The sequence below is a fragment of the Condylura cristata genome, unplaced genomic scaffold, assembly GCF_000260355.1.
Source record: "Condylura cristata isolate star-nosed mole 26May11 unplaced genomic scaffold, ConCri1.0 scaffold00016, whole genome shotgun sequence".
NCBI classification, from domain to species: Eukaryota; Metazoa; Chordata; class Mammalia; order Eulipotyphla; family Talpidae; genus Condylura; species Condylura cristata.
This window is the reverse complement of record NW_004567117.1, coordinates 37,495,862-37,505,572: the sequence shown is the minus strand read 5'-3', so window position 1 is coordinate 37,505,572 and position 9,711 is coordinate 37,495,862. Positions and strand designations below refer to the sequence as shown.

At 47.9% G+C, this 9,711-nt stretch overlaps 1 protein-coding gene across 4 annotated transcripts in view; it reads right to left on the bottom strand.

Moving 5' to 3' along the window:
- Positions 1 to 9,705, bottom strand: part of NEDD4L (neural precursor cell expressed, developmentally down-regulated 4-like, E3 ubiquitin protein ligase) — a 295,709-nt gene extending 286,004 nt beyond the window's left edge. For all 4 annotated transcript variants that reach the window (XM_012725849.1, XM_012725846.1, XM_012725847.1 and 1 more), the window contains exon 1: positions 9,615 to 9,705. In XM_012725849.1, coding sequence (XP_012581303.1) covers positions 9,615 to 9,662 — 48 coding nt within the window. In that variant the 5' untranslated portion in view covers positions 9,663 to 9,705. The remainder of the gene's footprint in view (positions 1 to 9,614) is intronic.
- Between the last annotated feature and the right edge of the window lie 6 nt (positions 9,706 to 9,711).

Here is a 9,711-nt window from a genome sequence, read left to right as displayed (position 1 = left end):
GTGCAGTATTTTGAAGCTGCCTGAAGCCACTGCAGCACAAGTTCGATCTCCGCCCCGGTGGTGACCCACATGGCACAGCAGACCTCTCCTGACCCACCCACTGCTCCCCTCAGCAGTAGACTTCCTCAGTCTGCCTGTTCTGCTCCCCACTCTGTCTCCAGTGAAGCCTCTCACAGCTCCGACCCCTCTGGCCTATATACCCCAGTTCCCTATGCAAAAATAAATAAATCTTTGTGCATATGGAACTGAGGTACAGGCCAGAGGTGCAGGCACAGTGAGAAGATTCACTGGAGACCAACTGGGGAGCAGAACTCGCAGATCAATGAAGTACACTGCTGAGGGGAACAATGGGCAGGTCAGGAGTAGTCTGTAGTATCATGTGGGTCACCTCCCTGGCCAGGGATGGAACTTGCACTGAAGTAGCTGTGGCCAGTTTGCAGTGCTGTGTCCTAACCCATTGTACCACCAGAGAGGGCCAAAATAAATAAATCTTTAAAAATATATATTTTTTAAAAGATACATTTATTTATGCATACAAGAACTGGGGTTCAGGCCAGAGGTGTGAGGGGTGAAAGGATTTACCAGAGACAGAGTGGGGAGCAGAACAGGTGGATGGATTAAAATACACTGCTGAGGGAGCAGCAGGGAGACAGGAGAGGTCTGCTGCGCCATGTGAGTCAGCTCCCGGGCCAGAAATCGAACTCATGCTGCAGTGGTGGCCGATCACTTCACAGTGCTGAGATGTGACCCCTTGCACTACCAGGGAGGCCCTGGTATAGAATCCATTTGCTCAGAGATAACGACCATGAGTAAACTGGCAGGCATCCCCAGACCACCTCCTGTGCATAAACACTTTAGCCATAATAAGATTCTAGTGCACCCACTGATTTGTAACCTAATTTCCCCCACTTATTACTGACATCACCATGTTATTAAACATTCTTCAGTATAGTCCTACCCCACTGGCCACCCCCACCACCATACAATACTCTTCTCTTCCTCCCTCTCCAAGCAAAAGAGGGAAAGTTCTTCTTCCTGGCTGAAAGTGTTCTCTCTCCCTCATCAAACGCATGCAAGCTGAAGGCAGGCAGCCAAGTCCCTCCCAATCGCTCAATAGTTGGCATATGCAACTCCCAGGGGCAGAGGCAATGTAGGGATTTGGGTGCCCTCTGAACCTATTTCAATTCAAGAGCAGTTCGTTTTTCCTCTGGCATCAACAGCCAGAGGAACAGTCCACAGCCTAAAACGTAACTAGTTTTTAGATATGCCTAGGCTGTAGACTGTAGATAAGGCTTCGTCCAATTATGACACTCAACACATGAAGCCGGGAATGGGAAGAATGAAAAAGCAGCCAAGCGATTCCCAGTTTTGCCTTTTTTCCCAGTTTCGCCTTTTTTTCAACCTCACGCTGCTGTTCCCTCACAAGTCAAAGCTTCCACAATCAAGTCAGCATTATGATGACGTCCAAAAGTGAAACCACTCATGTGTGGGTTAAAGACCTAAAAGCACAGGATTTTAACAGACTTCCATCCCTTGGATTCAAAAAGTAGTTAGGAAGTTTGCAAGCATGTGAAGCTTTGAATTCAACAGATACACGTGCACACACAAGGTTTTTCCAGCCAATAAACAGTTAATATTGAGTGCTTGCTCAGCAAAATAATGCTCTAACTTAGACTTGCTTTCATTTCCTGAAAAAACCAGACCCAAATGACTTCCAGCATTATAAAAACAGAATTTACACATGTAAACAAAAAGAGCCCATTCAGTACAAATATCTCCCATCAACAACAGGCAAAATAAACAAAAATATTCCCCTCTAGTCCCCTGGACCCAGGCCCATCTTCACAACAGTTCTTAACGCTGGGGACGCCTCACACAGCCGCCAAAGTCTACAAAGTAAGCCCACACATGGCACTGAAGGAGACGGTTTCAATTTGCATTTTAAAAACTGATTCATCAGGGCCTCCCTGGTGGAGCAAGGGGTTAAGTCTCAGCACTAAGAAGCTGTCTATAGCCACTGCAGCAAGAGTTCAATCCGGGACAGGGAGCTGACCCACATGGCGCAGCAGACCTCTCCTGACCCACCCGCTCCTCCCCTCAGCAGCAATGTACATTGTCATTCTTCCTGTTCTGCTCCCCACTCTGTCTCTGGTGAATCCTCTCACCCCACACTCCCCACACCCTCTCTGGCCTACACCCCAGTTCTTGTATGTGTGAATAAATCTTTTTTAAAATAAAAACTGGTGGCCCTCCCTGGTGGTGCAATGCGTCAGGATGCAGCACTGCAACCTGGCCACAGCCACTTCAGTGCAAGTTTGATCTCCAGTCCCGGAGGTGGCCCACATGGTGCAGCAGATCTCTGTCTCCCTGCTGCTCCCCTCAGCAGCATATTTCTTTGATCTGCCTGTTCTGCTCCCGGCTCTGTCTCTGGCGAAGCCTCTCACCGCCTGTACCCCCATTCTGTATGCATAAATAAATTTAAAAAATAAATAAAAACTGATTCATCTCAGGTATTCAGCAGGGGCCACTCAGGTGTGACCACCCCCAGGTCTGGCCCCGCCCACCATCCCGTCAGCAGTCTCTCACTGCTCAGGGAACCTCCTGGCTCTGCCCACAGAGCAGCTCAGCTTTCCAGAGCTCTAAAGACATATCCCAAACCCTGAGCCACACAGAGCCCAAGGAGACCGAGAAGAGCCAGGCCTGGGTGAGGCTGCCAAGGGGAAATGCAGTGAGGTCCTGTGCTCTCAGCTTCAACCCATCACGCAAGCACCAGGCTGCGCGGTCAGGGCCAGGATGGCAGTGCCACTGCTGAACATGCCAGACACTTCTTTCTTGTCAGTATTCCCTGCACAGCACAGCGCGGCGACTTCGCACACAGCACTGCGTCGTCTCAGGGAGGATAAGAGCTCTAGAGAGGACTCAGCATCCACAGGAGTTTGAAGGTTCCGCAAATACCCTGTCATTTTGCCTCAGGGACTTGAGCACCCCGTCGTTTGATGGACACGTGGCTCTTGGAGCCCATCCCCCGTGACATAAGTGATGACCAGACAATGAACAGTAAGCACAGGGTTCACAAAGGCAAGACCAGAAATCAGGCCTTTGTCGTGGCACCCCAGGGTGCCCAGTGGGGGTCCCTCCCTGTAGAGGTGACCGACCACACACAGAGGGAGATGGGGCCCTGGGACACCAGGAGACAGGAGATGACTGTGCCTGAGCCACACGCCCATCCTCCAAGCCCCTAGGGAGCCTGGGAGTGACGAGTGGAGGGGGGAAGGGTGGGGGAGCCACCCCAACCAGAAGGGGCAGTTCCCTCAGCTCCTTCCCACTCTTCATGGAGCCACCGTCCCCACCAGCCTGTCCAAGTTCCATCTTCACAGGCTGGATTTCACACCACAGCATTTTACACTCAAAGAAAACTCATTTTTGAATGGCCCTTTTTTCTTGGTGAATAGGAGGTACACACAGAATACGAAATCTCTCGCTGGATGCTCGCCTGCCAAGAAGTCCCCAAACACTGAATGTGATGACAGCCTGGGAATCCGATACCGTCGCCACTAAATTTGGCGAGGTCTAAATCAATACCAGCTCTGGAGTCAGGGACAAAAAGTCGGCTCAAGTGTCAAATCGCTGCTAGTTACCCCAGATACGCTTATGTAATGCGGCTTTTCTCACCTAAAGGTATTACAGTAACAGTCAGCATTCAGGCCACCCGGGGTCACAACAAAACGTTACAATTATTACGAGATCCTATATATTCGAGAAGTGTCCCCGGTCTGTAGAGGTGCACGATTCTCTCTGCTACAACTTGAGCCACTGCCTTGCCGCGGTACCGAGGCGATCTCTTGCAATCTAATGCCCAAGCATCGTGAATATTATTGTTAATTCCTTTTCAAAGCCAATGACAACATTTATGGGATGGTCCGGACCGTAGAACTGGAATTATTTAGAAGTCCCTGTCACAGTGGGGGCTTTTCCTCCAAATGCAAAGACCTGTCCCTCTCCCAAGAGTTATTAGGCCTTGAAAAACTGGAGAACCCATGAGGTCTGACATTAAGAAACATACTGTTAAGCATTTTTATGAAAGAACTGTTTTTTTTTTCCAGCTTAGAAGAAAGCTTTGTTTTCCACATCTAGTTTCTTTAAGCTCATCTCTAAATGATGCCCAGCCTACCGCCAAGCAACCCCCAAGCCAAGAGTAACATCAGTGAACAACAAACAGTAGAAACATTGCCACCTATGGTCCGAAAACGAAATATTTTGTTTAATGCTGTGACCTGGAAGAGAAACAATACAGTAACAGAAAGGAGCATTCTGTCACACTTCCCCAGCCCTTGCTGGGCCTGCTACCTGGGACTGATCACCTGTGTGATGTTCCGCTGGTGTTTGGATCTTGAACACAAAGTATCAAAAGATCGATTTCTAGTTTGCTTTATTAGCAATGAACAAAGATTATCAGTAAAACACAGACACTTCCTTAAAGACCTACTGCATCAAAAAGTTTGGGAACTCTTCAGTGAGTGTTGCTTTGTGCTGCTGTTACTCATTCTGGATTCAAAATTGAAGGGCAGCAGTAAAATCAGTTTCAGCAGTCCTTTTAACTCAAAATGAAATTTTTAATAAGCTCTCCATCTACGAAAGAGAAACTAATTTGTTTTTCACTAGTGACATCCTACACGTTTTCATAACTATACAATGCAGAAAAGTAATTAAATTAGCAATGTACATGATGTTTCTCTTCTGCACAATGGTGGGTGCAGAAAGCAAGTTAGCAAGACCTCCCAAGTTTTGTTACAATGACGGCATGCTCTAAAATACTATGAACATCAAGGATTTCATTCCTTAGAGCATGTCTACTTTTCTTTAGAATATACACATGGTAAATACGCAGGAGTTCCCAGAATCCTCAAAACAATATTCCAAGGCAAGGACAGCACCGAACAGGTGCCTAAGTACCTTTACCAGGTTCCAGTCCAGCTGTGTTCTGCACAGTCACGGAACTGAACTGCAGTGTCTAAGGATTCCCATTACACCACTGTCCTCACCTCTTTGAACAAAATCATTTTTTGTCCCTTCAAGGAAACTGCTCTTCAGTAATGAGATAAATAACATAAAGAAATACTCAGATTTAATAAAACCATCGAGAGTACCAATCAAAATGCCACAGGATCCTTGAAGATAGAAATCTCATGAGGGCAGAATTTAAAACAGAACACTTGCCCGTTTGAAAACCTGCCTCTGAAACCCGAGGGCCCTCTCGGGTTGGTTTCCAATATGACAACGTTCACAACACAGACTGGAGCTGAAGTCTGGGCTCTGACAGAACACTGCAGCCAGCAGTGAAAGGTCTCACTCAGGCGACTGGAGCTGCAGTGGCGGGGCAAGATTTATTGTCTTGTATGTATTGTATTGTCTCTAGAACGTCCCTCTCATCACCCGCCTTTAGATGCAAACAATATCAAGGCTGCCATTTCTGGAAGCAATCTTGTCCCCATTTTGTACTGCTGCGAGGCTGACATACAGGAATCCTCCAGCTCTCAAAGTACATACAGATCACTTTCAAAATGAGCAGCTATTCTTGCTACTTACAAATGGCTTTTAGAATGACATGTCTTCTCGGCTCCCTGTTCCTTCCCGACTGATGCCACATAAGAGTGCCGCCCTTTTTCTGTCTGTTCCTCAAAGACAGAGAAATCTGCAATTGACTTACAGTGATGATTAGAGGTACTGAAACATCTGGCTCATGGTTACCCCGAGTCTCTACATAGTTACTCCAGAATTTCTAAAACACCCTTGTTTTCACATTTTAACATCCCTGAAGGACGTGTCATGAAATCAACAGTGCATCTTAGCTTGACAACAGATTTTTGCTTAGCAAGACTTAACAATCTTAAAGTTGACATTTGTAAGTAGAGCTAAGTTTCATTTGACATGTTTATTATACAGTGGATGCTTCTATGCAAATGAGTAAGACGACTGGTGAGACAACAGGGAGCAGTGGTGACTGCAGCAACACACAGCTGCTCTTCTTAGAGCCACACCTCAGACGCACTAACTGCCAGGTGAGAATGAAATTATATTTTTGCCATCTTCCATGAAGCTTTACATTACTATGGAGACTACATAAAGCAGAACTCCTGGTCAATTCTGGTCTAGAAGTCATCACTTTATAACCTCTGACATTTATCTCACTTTAACCTGGCAATGTAACTATGAATACCTTTCAAGTTACTTAAAAACAAAATACTTATTAAAGAAAAAAACAAAGGAGGATGTCAAAATACCACCCTAGATCAGCCTGGCCTTCATTTCTATGTCATCTCTCTCATTCTAATCACCCTCAAAACTTTTAAATGACACATCTAGTAAGAAAGTTGTCACCCACTAGAAAACCTTTCAGAAAAGGATACTTTTCTAAGATGTTGCAATAAAAGATTTCAGGTTAACAGTGACATTCACAAGTAAACTTTGCCAAAATGAGCTACAGATTGCCAAAAATAAATAAATAAAACAAAAAGCCAAAAAAAAAAAAAACTGCCAAGAAGTCAGCCAAATGCAGAAACTAGTCCAAACTGTTCTTATTTCAAACCAAATCTGATCCTGGGCCCTGAATCAGAAGTTTTGTTAGTTTGCTAATCCCTCCAACATCAAAAGTCCTCCCTTCATCTGATGGAGATTTCAAATGTGGTTACCTAAACTGACCTGATTTAACTTAGGGCAAATATGAATTATAACGCACCAGGGGCAGAAACACACAGCAAAAACCAAACCACTCATGTACCACACAAGCTGAGCATTTAAACCCTACAGACTGGAGAGACATAGGAACATCACCCTCAGCCTGGCACCCCGCTACTTTCCAGGTTAATGCAATGCTCTGTTATCAGCAGTACTTGGAGGTACTGTCTTTGGGAGGTGTGATATAACTTAGGGTACTCCCAACATACAGTACTTCCTGTCAACCTCCAGTGAAAACACAAATAAACTTACTTTTGAGAGATCTGCTGGGTGCATATGCCTATGTTGCTCGGAGGTTTATATGATGATGCTTCGATATAGCAGGCAAAACTATGTGCCACGTTCTGTGGCACCCCAAACATGTAAATTGAAGTGCACCCCTATATCACATTCCTTAGAAAAATCACGCGGCTGTTTCACTGGGCACACTAATTTAAGAGCCTGCTAAAATCTTCCATTTGTTTTCTTACACAGACTAATTAAGGGAGACAAAATAAGCTGAGCAAATTCAACAATTTGTTGTTAATATTCTATGAAGGCAGCCCCAGCCTAACAGTATAAAACCTCCATTAAAAGGCAAGTGCTACAGAAACGTGAAGTCATCCAAACAGCCCTGCCTTATTTTCTCACTGGCAGAAGAAGCGAGAGAAGAAAGACAGATGCCGTTTGTCATTTGTAACATGTACGAGGAACTAAAATCATACCGGCAGCATAGCAATCACTCAATAAAAGGTCCTCAGTCCTCCAACTCTCCCCTTGATCACCCCAAATACCCCCTGCACAACCTGCAGGGGTGGTGGGCCCAGTCGTAGACAAACAGAGACACCCCAGTTCTGTTCACTGACTACTGTCACTTTCACACTGGACACCAGGTAAGAGCTGTATGAGCCCAGCCTAGACAGGGGTGAAGGTGTACTCTGCACCCCCAATGAGTCTCACTGGCTGCAAATGTAAACAAGGCACAAACAGCAGGCATGTGACTTAGGGACCCAGATGCATTTCACAAAATACTCATAAATACAGGAACAAAAATAAGAGTGAGGGGACTTTTAAAAATAATCAAGTGATTTAAAAAAAAAAAGACCTCCACTGAAATGCGCTGTGTTCATCATCCACCAGGATACCTCAAGTCCTTTGTTCAGGAATGTCTGTATCTCAGCAAGCTGCAAAGCTCACCACCTGTCCCTCACCGCTAGGAATCCAATGGACAGGCAGATAATAAGAGAAAGCTCTTGAAAGAGAAGTCAGGGAGAGAAGAACCCTCTGGGTAGGTGAAATAGTGCCACTTCCTTTCACCAACCCTCAGGTAAATGCAAGGAAATAGGGGAGGGTCATTTCATACAAGCACAGAACGGTTAAAAAAAAAAACCGAAAAGGCAAATCACACATTATTTGCATTGTGATCATTCTTTGATAACACACATACTATATTAAGCTTTACCTAGCGTTTAGAAAACCAAAAGTCACACTTCCCAAAACACACAACACACTTTCGGAATCCCAAGATACCTACCTAGAGTCCATTACAATTAGGACACACGGACGGACCCACACACACACACACACACACACACACACACACACCAGAGTAGGAAAGCAGATAAGAGCCTGAACAGGGGCTCGTCTCAGATAACAGCCTCTCCATTTACCCCAGCCCCAGCCCCAGAGAAAGAGGGACCTCAGAAAAGAAAGGAGAGGAAGAAAGATACATCGAGAAAAGCCTGCGTTTCCAGGCATCAACTTTTCATGAAATGCACAACCAGGATAGGAAATACCTCCCTGCTGAGTAATGCTTCAAGGGTTGTAAATTCACCTCTCGAAAGGGGAGCCAAACCTGAGCGCGCGCCCTGCCAGATGGCAAACCCCTCCTACCTACTCCATCCAGCCTGCCTGTCAAGCCGCACCAGCGACAGCCTCCCACCCCCCTTTTTGGCCGAGCCAGACACCAATGAGAGCGAAGCAAGGCTGGTAGAGAGAGGGCTAGGCAGTGATTTAGCAGGATCGTTTCAAAGGGGGGCAGTGGGAAGCGGCGAGGAGAGACAGGGCAAAAACAAAGCCCTTTCCAGACAAACCCACAGCTTGGGGGCGTGGCTTATCTAATTTGCATCATTAATGAAAGGATCGATTGGGCTTTCGTCTTTCCAACCCACCCCGGAGGTGCTGGGCTTTGAAGCCTTGGAAGACGAAAAATAAATATATGGCAGGGTTGCCAGCTTCCAAGTTTGCACAGCAGCACCTGCCACCATCCCGGACCTTCTCCCACCAAAAAAGACCCCGGACCCAACACTCCTGGCTTCACTCTGCAAGGCACACACCCAGGCGGTTCACCCACTCCCACCGTGACAAGCTCACACACGCGTCAGAGCACTTGCTGACACCATGTTAGAAAGTTCCAGGGGGAGCCCATTCAGGGTCCTCCGCGGCTCCAGGCTCCCCCGCGCGGCGCGGGTCTCCAGCCGCCACCCAGACGTGACATGCATTATGGACTCCGGGCTGCAGGGGCGAGAGGCGGAAAGTTGCCCAAACGCCCGGGGAGACGCGGCTTGGAAAGGAGAGGCGCACGGCAGCGGAGAAACACTCGTGCCCTCCTCCCTCCCCAAAGACGGGGAGCAGCCCAGCGAACCCCCGGCCCCAAGGGCGTCTCGCCGCTTTATTTACAAACAATGCGCTCCACCGCGGCCGGGCGCTGGGGGTTCAGGCGTGCGGCGGAAGGGCCCGACTCCCCCACACCGCGCTCCCGCCCCACTCTCCCGCCTCTGGGGTTCCCCAGCAGGCGCAGGGGAAGCGCCACCCCAGGTGTCGCCCCAGTCCCCACCCCCCCGAAGGCGCGGGGCAGGAACTCCCCGGGGAGTCCCGGGTGGGAAGGGGGCGCTGCTCACCTCGTCCTCCGAAAGTCCGTAGACCGGCTCCCCCAGGCCGGTCGCCATGGAGCCGGCGCCGGAGCCCCGCGCGGGGTCGCGGACGCTCGCGGGCCAC